Source organism: Cydia strobilella, chromosome 19 (assembly GCF_947568885.1).
Source record: "Cydia strobilella chromosome 19, ilCydStro3.1, whole genome shotgun sequence".
NCBI lineage: Eukaryota > Metazoa > Arthropoda > Insecta > Lepidoptera > Tortricidae > Cydia > Cydia strobilella.
The window spans coordinates 3,679,512-3,694,625 of record NC_086059.1 but is presented as its reverse complement, the minus strand read 5'-3'; the positions used below and the strand labels follow the sequence as shown (position 1 = coordinate 3,694,625).

Sequence of the window (15,114 nt, the reverse complement as noted above, 5' to 3'; positions counted from 1 at the left end):
ATAATCAATTTAGGAGCCTTTCTCAAAAAATAAGCCGGCTTCATGAGGTTTATTACATTTTCGCAATTCAAAAACGATAAAAATAAGCAAAATAGTTCTTTCTGTAGTCGGAAAACAGAATTCTTCAATGTTATATGGATGAGTTCTTCAATGCTCTAACTATGCTCTAACAATAATGCGGAAAATTTGTAGACCGTAGACCTTCCTTTACCAGTATTTTATTTATCATTTTAATATTAAAGATGGCAGTCATTCAAATAAACAAGATCATTAAAATTTAATTGTACCTATCTCCTTCCAAAATTAACGAAGTAACGGCAATTTGCTTTTCAGTCAATATTTGAAGTAGGTATTTTATGAATTTAAGGATCAAAGGAAATTGTTTCGGTATTTGACAGAGCGTTAGCGAAGATCTCCGTTTAGCTTCGCCAAAAATGCTTTCGTATATCCGGATTTTCTCTATATACAGGTCTCAAATATCAACCGATTTTCGTGAAATTTTGTGAGCAGGTTCGATGATTATGAAGTAGATTTTTTGGTCAATTCGGTTTCTGGATTTATTTCAAAATGAAGGAGTCACACATTTATTCAGTTACGCTCTCGAGGTCTACGGTCTACAGCTCACAGAGCTACTAGGGCCTCTCTAAATTGACAAAACTTTGGTCCGGTTTTATTAAACCTTCTCCTACTTTATAAACCCCAGACGCAAAAAGAGCGGTGTTTTATATTTGACGCCAATGTCTGTCTGTCTGTGGAGCTCGCAAACGGATGGACCGATTTCGATGCGGTTTTTTATATGTGAAAGCGAGTTTATTTGCAGTGATTTTCAAAATGATGTACCTATTGGCATAAAATGTATTTTTTGGTTTAATATACAGGGTTTTTTATTTTATTTAAGTGTTTTTTTATTACAGTTTTTTTTTATCTAATAGGAAGCAAACGAGCAGACGAGCCGCCTGATGGGAAGCAGTCATCGCCGCCCATGGACATAAGCAACATCAGAGGAGCCACTTATGCGTTGCCAACGTTTGAGAACCCTAAATACCTGCTTCTTGAAGAACCCCATGTCATAGCGCAAGGGAAACACCTTAGAAGGTTAGCTCATTCCACAACTTGCACGTTCTGGGCAAAAACGAACGAGATGCCCGCTTGTTCTTGGTTTGCCACGTGTCAAGAAAGTGAGGATAAGTTTTGTTTCTTTGGCGGCTGGCGGATGGCTTTGTGCATCGCGAGTTTATTCTGATTGACTATCCTCGCAGAACAGCAATGGCGGCACCGCACCAAATTGATACGTTCGCTAGATCCTTGATTACACAGGTTAATAGTTAATACAGAAGGTGCACGCAAGGTTCATGTCACTCGCGCGGCGCGGTTGCATGTGCATCACAAGTTGCACTTTCAGTTGTATCTAATTTAATAGTATTTAATTAGATTTTTAGTTGATTAAGAAGTAAGTTTAGAGTAAAGTCATAAATATTTTAATAATTACAGAAAAAATAAACAAACTGTTACTGTGTAAGTACTGGATTAAAAAACTGTTTTCACGTGTGCCATTGTGATATTGTGTCTAATATAATATCATTATAATATAATGGAGAATACGGAGAAGTGCCTTATAATCTTTATTTTTTCTTTAAAATATAGACTTATTATACATATAAGAACAGAAATAACAATTGCTTGAAAAAGTGAAAATGACACCTATGAATAAACAATTAGATTACCTACTTGGAAATTGGCAATAGACAAAATGGCCTTCGGCAAAGCAAGTGATAAGAACAGTATATGTGTCGGCAAACTACACCATGCTAAAAGAATATTGCCTATCAGCCACACGTTCATTCAAATGAATGGAGTCAACAAGATCTTCATTGAAAGTAAGTGGTTTTGTGTTTGAGTCATATAAACCGTGGACCTCGCACTATTCGTACTCATAGACGGTCATACTACTAGTTTATTTATTTAATCGTATGGCTGATAATAACCGGGTCGCATATATAATAATTAATTGCTTATTACTAAGTAGGTACTATAATTTAACATCTAGCTTCTTCACCCATCGGGCTGCGTTCACATCAGGGCAGAGCAGATCCAGGGTAACTCCGGTATATTTCCTCTTGGGGCAGTCATAGATTATGTGTTTAAGAGACTGCACTGGAGCTCCGCAATCACACGCCGGTGAGTTTCGCCAGCCACACTTAAACATGTAGTCTCCGCAAAGTCCATGTTCGGTTCTGAGCCTATTCAGCTGGCACCAATCCTTTCTAGAGCCCGAAAAGCCAGATGGCTTTTGCGTGGGGTCATAGTTTAAAACATTAGCCCTGGGTGGGTTTGCTGTCCATTCGTCGTACTATTAGTTATTCTGGGCCTTGTGTGTGAAACTTTGGATAACCCTGGATAAGATATAAGGCCGTGATAACTAATAATAACCCCTTGCCATAACCTTAATTAAACAATTAACACAACAATTGCTTTAAAAAATTTTTTTAATGAAATCAGGTCAGTCTCATGGCGAGTTAACTCTCTACCCCTACCTGAATTTGCATGTGGCAGTGAAACGGCAATTTCAGTAAATAAATTTACTTAGAGAGCTAAAGCAAGACTAACGGAGGGATTGACAGTGACAGTTATACTTACGTATTGCCCATTTTCCTCTGATACGACGCTGCATCAGCAAAACTGCAGCAGTAAATCTGCGTAGTCGTAATCCGCATTTACCCTTATAAAAAAAATAGCCATTTATTTCGACCTCATATTATAGTTTTATTTTACGTATTTAAGTTAAGTTAACAAATATTAAAAAAACATTAAAACTAAATAAACTAAACAAATTAAAACTAAACTAACATTAAAATAAAACTACTTAAAAATTAAAGTAATATAGAAAAATACCCACCTATGAAAGGTCCAACATATTAACCTCATATTAAAATACAACATTTCTTGTCAAGTTTTGAAAATTGTCAATATTTATTAAAATAACAACATAATAAACTTACATTAAAACTAAACTATACCTAAAAATAATAAATCTTAAAGTACTTATAAATAAAAAATGCTCCCCGGTCACCTTCATGCGTTATAGTGCCCAGAAGGCTGGCAGCGTTACCTTTTTGGATGGCCAGGCTTATCCTCTGGCCGAGGTAGCTGCCAGCCCGGTCACCTGAGGTGTCAACAAGGCGCTGGGAAATTTCCTTCATATAATAAAAGTTCGTCGTCATGTATTTTTTTATTTATTTATTTTAAACTTTATTGCACAAGAACAAGTACAAAAGGCGGACTTAATGCCTTGAGGCATTCTCTATCAGTCAACCACTGCGCCAAACAGAAATTGTTAAGGTGCGATGCGAAAAAAAAATTTCTAAATATAAATTCTAATACTAACGCCAATATACAAACTAGTAATATTTATATACTGTAATACCTTTATAAACTACATAAATAAACAATATGAATACATATACAAATGTATGTAATTTGATATTTTTATTGACATCGGTCGACTTGCCTCCCGGCATAGGCCGTCTTATAGAGCAATATAAATCGCCCTGAAAACAAAGTTTAAATACCTACATGACTCAAAAGTGTGTGCATGATCCTAAACAAACTCAGACGAAAGGGTAAAGTGTATCTTCCGGGAAAGCTTCTTTTTAATCTAATATTGGGGATTTTATCAGTTACGACCTTTTGCTGACGACCACCGGTCTGGCCTAGTGGGTAGTGACCCTGCCTATGATCCCGGGTTCAAATCCCGGTAAGGGCATTTATGTGTGTGATTATGACACAGATATTTGTTCTTGAGTCAAGGTTGTTTTTTATGTATTTAAATATAAATGTTATATATATATTGTAGGAAGAGGGTAGGTGCTCATTAAAGTGACAAGTCATCTTAAACATAAATATTCATTTATTAGTATAAAAACAGTATTTTTAAAGAAATTTGTTAAAATAATAGTGTCAAAATAATAAATATTTACATACAGTGTAGGCAAGTTCCAACAATGCCCCAATAAAAAGTTATGCACTAGCACCTGCCGGCAATCTCACTGCATATCACTTTACTGGACTTTGGACTCACTAAAACATCATTTAAAAAATGTCTTCGCTGGAGGCTATATCTACTGCACAGAGTACCCTGGAAACCATGATGATAAAACGATTTGCTGAGTTTGAAGCAGCCCTACAGACAGCCTCTCCGCAGTGTGACACAATTGAAGCTTTAAGTGCGGAGCTGCAAAAATTCAAGCAGTTGACTCTAGGTATGGTAACGGCTATCAATGCACAAATCACAGCACTAAGCAACAGCATCGACCACATTGAAATGCGTCACCGGCGTAAATATCTGCTGTTCGCGGGCGTTCCGGAGGCCTCGGGCGAAAATGTGGCCGAGACAATTTCCGCCATATGCCAGGACAGACTGCAGCTTGCGGAGGCTTCGTCGTCGTCCTTCTCCGTGTGCCACAGGCTTGGTGCTGCTACCGCGGGGCGTACTCGGGTTATTTTGGTGCGCTGCAACAACCCAGCAGTCAAAGATGCGATTTGGAGGAAGAAGACTGCGCTTAAGGGATCTTCTGTTGTTGTATCGGAGTACTTGACACGTGAACGGCAAGCCGTATTTCTCGAAGCCCGTAAGCATTACGGCATGCGTAGTGTCTGGAGTTTGGAAGGTACTATTTTCGTCAAGGTCTCGGCCGGCAAGACGCGTCGGGTGGTTACGGCGGAGCAGCTGCGTAAGCTGGTCAGCGAGTGCCCACCTCCCGCCCCACAAGAAGCTGCGACGACCAGTGGCACGGCTGCAGCCGCTACGGGCCTTGATGATGATAAGGCTTCAAAGAACGCCAGCGTCACGATGACTCGTAGTACGAGGCGAGCCAAAACAAATTTGAAATAAGCCCATATTCATTGCGGTAGTGATTAATTTTTCTGTTGTTCTACGTGTACCCTTTTCTTTCAATTTCTTTCTTGCATTGCACTTTATATAGTCTACCGACAATCAGCGTTCTATAACTTGTTTTGTTTATGTGAGTAAGTGACAGCACTAGGGGCACTAGGTCTACTTGACAGTTGACGGCCGCTGAATGCAGGGTACGTTCGGAAATAATATGATGTTTTTTTTTGCACAGAGTTTTGTAACGTCTCTTATAATTTGCTTGTCGTACTTCACTTAGTCTTTTAGTAACTAATCACTTTGGCCAATGTAATGTATTCTTCCAAAGCAGTTTTTATATATTTTTAGAGTAAGTTTTCTACAATTTTTATTGTTGTGTATTGTTGTTGACCGGCGGGTTAAACAGGCCCGTAATAGTTTGGGACTAGCGAGACTGTTCTATTTTATTTTATATATAGTGCGTATAGTATTTATTATATAGTATTTATAATATATATTTTTATGTCTACTGATGGATGTGACGACTCATTTTATTCTGCTTGCAGCTTGTCCAGCTCTTTTCATTCGGTTGACGAGCCGAGTGAACCTGTTACGCTTGGCACGTCATTGAGAGAAGAGTTTCATAGTAATAAAAATGTTTTCAACGTATGCCATATAAACGCTCAGAGTATCTTGAGCCACTTCACTGATTTTCTTGATTCGTTTTCCTCGTGCAATGTACATGCTATTCTTATCAGTGAAAGTTGGCTAAAACCTAGCATACCTTCAACTTCCTGCAGCCTCCCTGGTTTCGTCCTACTACGTAATGATCGAACAGGCAAAGGCGGCGGAGGTGTAGCGATGTATCTTCGAGCTGACATTCCCTATAAAATTGTCGATTCTTCTGCCTCACAATATTCAGGCTCCATGGAACATTTAGTTATTGAGGTGAAGCTTCTTGGCGTGCGCATTATGTTAGGTACTGTGTACTGCCCACCAACAATTGATTATTTTTCGTCTCTCGAGGTGCTTCTGACGGGTATTGGTACTGAATGCGCCCATCATATTGTTATGGGAGATTTTAATGCTGAGAGATAATCCCAGGTCGCGGAGGCTGAGAACCGTTATTGTTTCATCTGATTTTTCATTATTGCCTTTAGACGCGACGCACCACAATAACGACACATCAGATTCCTGGTTAGACCTGATCCTTACATCGTCGCCTCAGCACGTTTTGAAATCCGGACAATTTTCTGCACCTGGCTTTTCGCGACATGACCTGATTTATGTTTCATACAAAATCAAGCCTCCTAAATCGGAACCAATAGTCGTTTACTTACGTGGCTTTGCACGAATCGATGTTAACCAATTAAAGGAGGATGCCACTGGGGCCGATTGGACGGGCACGCTGCGAGCACCAACAGTTGATGATAAAATTTCTCAATTCAACTCCGTCCTTCTGAAGCTGTTTGATGCTCATGCTCCGGTTCGACCAGTTCGGCTAAAGAGGCCACCAGCTCCATGGATCTCGAAAGGTGTGCGTATGGCGATGATGAGGAGAGACAGGGCTTTTCGTGCTTACAAGCGAGATCGATGCGATGAAAACTGGCGGCTTTTTAAAGTTGCCAGAAATCGCTGCAACCAAATGGTAAGAGCAGCGAAACGACGTTACATACACGACAACATCTCGACTTCTTCCCCAGCGGACACGTGGAAATTTCTCCGATCACTCGGCATTGGTAAAACCAAGACCGATGTCGACTCGCTCCCTTTTTCTCTTGACCACTTAAATTCGCATTTTTCTCAAACTCCCGTTCTTAATTCCATAATAAAGTTTAAAACCCTATGTTATATCGCATCTCTACCTACTCCCAATGTTGACCCTTTCTCTTTTGCCCCAGTTACGGATGATGGGATCCGAAAGATAGTCATGTCAATTAGATCGAAAGCCGTTGGACACGACAATGTGAGTAGAGTCATGATCACCCTTATCCTCGACAGCATCTTGCCTATCGTCACCCATATCGTAAACACTTCGTTGCTCACTGGGGTCTTTCCTTTATGTTGGCGTAAGGCCTTTGTCATCCCACTTCCCAAATTATCAAACCCTAGTTCTCTAAATCATTTTCGGCCCATCTCTATTCTTCCCTTTCTCTCGAAAATTCTTGAGGCAGCAGCTCATAAACAGTTTTCCAAATTTATACACGATAACAACTTGCTCTCTTCGTTTCAATCGGGATTTCGATCGGGGCACAGCACCACCACCGCACTTCTTAATGTTGTTGAAGATGTAAGAAACGGCATGGAGAATTCGAGAGTAACGGTGTTGGTGCTTATCGATTTTTCGAACGCTTTTAATGCGGTTGATCATGACCTACTGGTTGCGACTCTTACACATCTGAGGGTCTCATCAAAAGCGACTGAGTGGTTCGCGTCTTACCTTTCTGACCGCGTTCAAGCAGTTAAAGCCAGTCGTTGCTTATCTGCCTGGTGTGACCTGAACACGGGGGTTCCCCCCTTTTATTTTCCATCTTTATTGACCAAATCACCTCCAAAATCCGCAGCTCTTACCATTTGTATGCAGATGATTTGCAACTATATGCCCAAGCTTCTGTCGAAAATATAGATTCTGCCATTTCCCTCATCAACGATGACCTAGTCCACATAGCTGAATGGTCCAGTAGCTTTGGCATTAGTGTCAATCCATCGAAATGTCAGGCTATTATTCTGGGAAGCCAACAACAACTAGTGAAGCTTGGTGCGGTTTCTATCGCGTCGATCTTGTTTGATGGCACCATCATTCCAGTATCTAAACAAGTGAAAGATCTCGGCCTTGTTTTAGATCCAAGCCTTACCTGGAATTACCAAATCTCAGAAGTTAGTCGGAAAGTCTGTTGGACGCTGCGTAATCTCTACAAATTTAAGAATTTTCTCCCAGTAGGTACCAAAAAACTCCTAGTGCAGGCTCTAGTTTTGCCAGTCATTGACTATGCGGACGTATGCATGACTAATATCTCGCAGGAGTACCTCAATAAACTTGACCGTCTCATTAATAATGGCATACGTTTTATTTTCGGCCTTCGCAAATACGACCATGTTTCTTTTTATCGACGTCAGCTCAACTGGCTTTCTATCCGTCGGCGTAGGTCCCTTAGAATCCTGAGTATATTATTTTCCATCTTGTTCGAGCCTTCTACACCAGGATATCTTAAATGTAAATTCACTTTTGTCGCCCCCCGTCCAGGCTGTGAACTGCGTTCCTCCCGCTCACTCAAACTCTCCATCCCTTCTCACCGTACTGGTTTTATGTCCAACTCTTTCGCCGTTGAGGCAATCCGTCTCTGGAATTCCCTCCCTCTCTCGATTCGACAAGCCCCAAGCAAGCCTGTTTTTAAGCGTCTACTCCGCAAGCATCTTCTGTCAGAAGAATTTAAATAATGTTCTCCATCTTGTATGTACTAATATGTATTAGTTTATCTTTAGTATATCATATAAGTATTCGTATTTAATCATAATTTTGTTAGTTTACGTTATTATGTTTATATATATATATATACATAATATTTGATTTTTTTTTGGTTCTATTTCTCGTTATAATTTATGAATCTATCCTGCACCAACATTTATGTCTCTGTTTGACCTAATGGTTGACTGGTAGAGAATGCCTTTTGGCATTAAGTCCGCCATTTGTACATTTTTCTTTGCTTGTGCAATAAAGTTTAAATAAATAAATAAATAAAAATATATTCGTTGTCTGAGTACCTACCCACAACACAAGCTAGCCTTATTCAGCTTATCAATCTGTGTAAAAAAAGTCTTTTATTATTTATTTGTTTGTAAAATTTATTTTTATGTATAGAAATACTCCGGACGCATAATAAATAAGTATAATAAATCAACATTCAATTTCGTTGAAAAACATCAAAAAATCGGAAAAAACATTTTTATTTCATCCTTTCCATGAAATACCTATCGCTGAAGTGAATGGAGCGATAGGTATCGAAAGCGATAAAAATAAAGATATTTTTACTTTTCTAATAAATATTCAAACATTCTAAGCTTCGTTCAGAGGGTACCTATAGAGGTATACCGCGAACACCAAAGTTCGCAAATTGAGCGCATCTTTCCCTTTACTCCAATTAAGGCGTAATTGGAGTGACAGAGAAAGATGTCGGTGTTCGCGGTAGGCGCGCAGATATAGCGGAGAATCGGAGATAGCGGTATCAACTATTACAGTTCGTTTTAATCATAACTTGGCCCAAGGACACGTAAGAAATAGACTATGTCAGAGGTCTAACTTAAGCTGGTGTCCTGGCGGTTTGCTCGGTAGTCATGAGGAAGAAGTTGCCCTTATTTTAAGCTCGCCTTGATTGTATACAAACTTACAAAGTGATTGGACGAAGGACGGGCAGCTTCAAGATTGAGCAAGAGATTGGTTTTAATTCATTAAGAACTAAGAAGTAACAGTAGCATTGAGTTTTGAACAAACAGATGTGTATATTAAAAGAGGTATAGAGATAGTCTAAGAGACCTAATAACAAAACTCTAAGTGTTTGTGAACAAATGCTTAAGGCAAATCCTGCGTATCTTTTGACCCATGTGGATCACAAACGCACACTTATGGAGAATAACTGGGGTATTAATTAACTGGGCAAGCCATACATAAGGAGGGGAGAATGCATTTTCTGAGTATACCTAGGTATTATGCCCACTCCGGGTATAACATACTCAGAAAACCTGACATCCACCTATTCAAAGTGGCCCTGACTGGAAAAGGAAACACGATCAAGACATTAAATAATTTCACGGTTTAGACTTGACGTTTAAATTCGACGATCATGACATACTGACCATACTGTATTATTATATCAGTCTCTAATTAGAGGAGATCTTTGATCTTTGCACGTATTAAATTATAATCAAAGCTGTTTCCGCGCAATCTCCGTCTCTGAGATTTAATCATTATGTTCAAACATTAAACTTGAATACCGAAAATATAACAAAAGTACAATAGGTACAAGATTGATTCACTGAACGAACTCGTGCCAAATGTTTTGTACTTAGAATATAATATAATTAGAATACTTACCTAACTAATTTTACAGTACATATGGTGCTACTTTCTCGCACTAGTGCGTAAAGTGCACTTTTCGTTCATATGTCGAAAGTTTAAAGGGCCATAATGTACTGTAAAACGTGCGGACGTGTTTGAATTTATCGCCACTCATTTCGAATTTCCTCTTTTCCGCACTTGTATCGATAATAACTATTAAAAGCACCGGTAAAAAAAATGAATAGGAAATGAGGCCCATTTGATCGATTTAAGCCATTTCCCAAGGAATCATCAGACAAATGGCTCAAAAATATGTGAACACGACTTTATTGTCTAAGGTGTAACACATGTTTGAAACTGGGAATGTATATATATTTCTGTACAGTCAGAATCAAAATTAGCGTCAAAAGTATCTACAATTCTAAACAAAAAGAGGCATTTCTCTACATGTGGAATAATTAGACTAAGTAGGTATAGAATAGTACATTTCGATGCTAGTGCGGAAAGTATGTCATTACTCCACGAGTACCGAGATATCTTGCCACGAGCCTACGGCTCGTGGCAAGACTCGGGACGAGTGTAGAATGTCATATCCGCACGTGTATCGAACGACGTTTTTTAATACAGTTGCGAAAAAATAAGAAAAGCAAGAAGTAATTAAGGAATGAAATTCGAAACTTTTATATTATTAATTCTGTGACACTGACATCATTGACATTGACATTATGAAGAGGTGTTTTTCTAGCTTTTATTCGACTAGAATAGATTTTGTTATTATTCAATGAAAGTTTTTTTTTTCAAATGCATGTTCTATAAGACAGAAATGCATGTTCTATAAGACAGAACTATTATTACCTAAATATCGTTATTTACGATTATTTGTGTATCGTTTATTTATAAAAACAATATCGAATGTTACCTTTAAAAACTTAAAACATTCTTGCAGTAAGAAAATACGCCTCTTCTTTGACAGGCGTTCCGTTCCATTCAGACAACTTATTAAGAACGATTTTTCAACATTAATAAATAAACGTGTTATAATACTTATAATGATAAAGAGGTAAGTAATAAAATATGAAATATTCATATTTTTCGTATTCTTACATTAACAGTAGGTTTTTATGTTGATTACGACGTTTAAAGGAAACTAATATTAACACTCATCAATAAGTAGTCATGAATTGGAACAAGTAAAAATTTAAAAAAATTGGAAAAGTAAAAAGCACTAGTTCGCGAAAACCAACTTTCCGCACGCTAAACAGCCACGAAAAGTAGCACTTTTTGAGCAACTGTATTAAAAAATAATTTTAAACGAGAACTGTACCTATCTCTACTTGGAAAAGTGTTTCAGGATGGCAGATACTTTTGGTGCGTTGTTTCATACGCTAATGGATGCTGAAAGTAAGTATAAAGAAAAACAACGCTCAATGGAAATTGATATTTATATAGGGTCTTAGTCAAAATCCAATATGGCGCTTGAACCCTTTTTCAGTACTTTTAGATTCAAAGTAACGATACATTGTACAATATGATATACAGAGATGATATTAGGTAGGAATTTGCTTGTATTTAAGCTTAAAGTTTTATTTTATAGCTAAAATTTAGTATCAACCTTAACTTTTTACTCGGTTGTAGTTTTATACTGCGTTAAAATTGGTGTAGCAAGAACTTTGCACCCTTGTATAACAATAGTTATTTTCCCCTCACTAGCTCGGAAAGTTGTCGTTTATCCTTCAATACAAGCGGGGAAAAACGCGTTTTATCCACTAGTGGGGAAAGTAATTTGACCTTGGATGGAGCGTGTTTAAGTAGCTTGACAGATAACAAAACGTAAAACGCTCATGATAATGGTTCGTTCGATATTAATTATCATTAAATAAATGGTTTGAGAATCTAATAAAAAATACCAAATTTAGCTTTATTTAATGATTTTAAGTCATAAACCTTAAAATTCCATAAGAAACGTTTGTTTTTTTATAATGATGTTAAATACTGAACGCACAAGTTGAGTCAATGCAATTTCAAAACGCATCGTTGACATTTCATACATCAGAAATGTCAACATTGTCAACCTTTTCTCACCGACTCGCGTAAAAATACACAACTTCCAGAGTTTTCTGTTATAATATCGTAAAGAAATGAGTGATTCCAGTGATGAAGATGATCTAACGCCTGTGGATGTTGCACTTTCCTCGCTATAGTGAGGTGAAAAGTTTTGTGTTACACACGGGCGCAAATGTATTTTACTTCTCGTGTGTTGAAACACTCGCTACGCTCAGGATTCTATTTTAGAACCACTCGCTTCGCTCGTGGTTCACCTATAGAATCCTTTCGCTTACTCGTGTTTCAATTCTACACTCGCGGGTAAAATACAACTTTGCACCCTTGTATAACAAATAACTATTGTTATACAAGGGTGCAAAGTTGTATTTTACCGGCGAGTGTTCCAACACACGAGAAGTAAAATACATTTGCACCCGTGTGTAACACAAAACTTTTCACCTCACTATAGCGAGGAAAGTGCAACATCCACAGGCGTTAGATCATCTTCATCACTGGAATCACTTATTTTTACGATATTATAACAAAAAACTCTGGAAATTCTGTGATTCTGTGTTCGTGAGAAGTTTTTAAGTAAAACAATTTGTTGGCAATGTTGACATTTCTGACGTATGAAATGCGTATGCGTTTTGAAATTGCATCGACTCAACTTGTGCGTTCAGAATTATGTTTATCATCATTATTAAAAAACAAACGTTTATTATGGAATTTTAAGGTTTATGACTTAAAATCATTAAATAAAGTTAAATTTGGTATTTTTTATTAGATTCTCAAAGCATTTATTTATTGATAATTAATATCGAACGAACCATTATTATGAGGGTTTTACGTTTTGTTATCTGTCAAGCTACTTAAACACGCTCCATCCAAGGTCAAATTACTTTCCCCACTAGTGGATAAAATGCGTTTTACTCGCTTGTTTTAAATAATAAAAGACAACTTTCCGAGCTAGTGAGGGGAAAAATTATTTAGTATTGTTTAAGTATGCAATATTACTACTATGAAACTACTATATGCACTATATGTATGTATATATGTATACTATATGTACTATGTATTAGTATTTTGAAAGAGTAATCAAAGAATTTGTATGGATATTATGTACCCATCACCATTTCCCCTGACGTGATTTGAATACGAAAAACGAACAAAAAGTAAAGGCGTCGTTAATGACGTGTGTATAAAGTGCGAGACTCGAGTAATAATAGTGTTGATAATAATAGTACGTACACAATAAACTTTAACAACCTATTTATTTGAAGATCAACATCATTTGAAACTAACCCTAACCAGGATCAGGAGCAGGAAAGTGATTTTTCCTGGAGTCGTGATACATTGGTGCTTTTATTTGGTGTTTAAGCTGCCTAGTTTTTAAAGACCGCGCATTGTATGTCGGGCAGGGTGGAAGTAGCGACAGGGTGCTATGTGTGCCGAAGCTCCCCCTTGGCGATTGTTAGTATACGCGCCGCCCGCCCAGGATACGCTACGTGATTTCTGCTTTCCTGGTAGTTACGTGGAAGAGTTCAAAATGTTTACTGTGGAAAACGGGACTATTTAAAATGGGTGAGTTTTATGTTTAGAAAATTTAAAATGTGCAAAATAGGCATAAAAGCTTAAGCTAAAAATCGAGATAACCGGTAAAGGTCTGATACCTATTCTAATACCTATGTTAAAACGAGTCACACTGCCATATGTTACAATATAAAAACATATGTAAGTACTTACGCGACAAACTAAACAATCGTCATTAAATATGACGACCGGTCTGGCCTAGTGGGTAGTGACCCTGCCTGTGAAGCCGATGGTCCTGTGTTCGAATCCCGGTAAGGGCATTTATTTGTGTGATGAGCACAGATATTTGTTCCTGAGTCATGGGTGTTTTCTATGTATTTAAGTATTTATATATCATATATATCGTTGTCTGAGTACCCATAACACAAGACTCCTTGGGCTTACCGTGGGACTTAGTCAATCTGTGTAAGAATGTCCCTATAATATTTATGTATTTATTTATTTAAATATACCAATAATATGAACATAATGTTGGCTAGAACTTTTGGTGCTGTAGACCAGGGCAGTGTTGCATAATAAACTACAACTCTACTCAACTAATTCCTCTTATTAGAAAAGGAGTTCCGCTTGTAATATTAGTTGTAGTTTATTATGCAACACGGCCCAGGTAGGCACCAACAGCAAACCACAAGACAAGTTAAATGTGGCAAATTTTTCAACTAAAATGTAGGTCAATTTTTTTTATGTTATTTTTATTTATTTTATTTATTCAAAAAAATTACACAGCATTACAGCGAACTAATACACTGAGAAATTTATAATAGAAAGTATTTATACAACTAGGTACATGATACAGTCTAGAAAAGACAACAGAAAAATGTAAGAAAGAAAAACTAATACAAAACAGATGATTCACGCTTATCCATCGCCTCACAGTACTTCATACATTCTTTACACAGATCCATCCAACTACTTGCAAATAAATCACATTCCGGTGCTGATGCGAGTAGCGCGTTGATATACTGTAGAGCGCGGACAAGTAGTGATTTGCTATGAGACATAGTGCGCGTTTTAGGCACAGCTAATAGGTGAGGACTTCGCGGTCGTAAATTAAATTGGGCCTTAGCTATAGATGGAACGAACAGGCGTACGAGCTGTGCAACCAGTTCAAGGCAGTCCGAGTTCCCCCGTAAGACATTACATGCAGTAGTCAAGAGCCCGTAGTTACGCCTTACCTCTAAGGAATTAAACCCCAAAACGCCAAGCAGGAACTTTGATGGGTACAAATATGGGTAATACCCGTGAATCTTCTTATATAAGAACCGCAGAAAGGCTTTTTGGATTTTTTCCAGAAGCAGGACGTACTTTTGTCTTCATGCGGGCTCCAAACGACCGAGGCAGCTTCAAGTTTACTCCGAACTAACGCAGTGTACACTAATTTAATAGCCCTGACGTCATCAAAATCTCGCGCATTCCGAACTACAAACCCTAACCTCTGGTAGCAATTATTGGCTAACGCTTTCATGTGCTCATGAAAGTTGAGCTGCGTGTCGAGGATGACACCCAAGTCACGTATAGACTCGACACGAGTTATGGGATCAGGACCTAGCAGGTATTGGGC

The 15,114-nt window shown here is 38.0% G+C and overlaps 1 protein-coding gene across 1 annotated transcript; it reads left to right on the top strand.

The window, feature by feature from the left end:
• The first annotated feature begins 4,136 nt into the window (after positions 1-4,136).
• LOC134750396 (uncharacterized) lies at positions 4,137-4,968 on the top strand. The gene has a single exon (XM_063685566.1). It carries the CDS (start codon positions 4,145-4,147, stop codon positions 4,889-4,891), a length of 747 nt encoding a protein of 248 aa, XP_063541636.1. The 5' UTR covers positions 4,137-4,144; the 3' UTR covers positions 4,892-4,968.
• Positions 4,969-15,114: the final 10,146 nt, after the last annotated feature.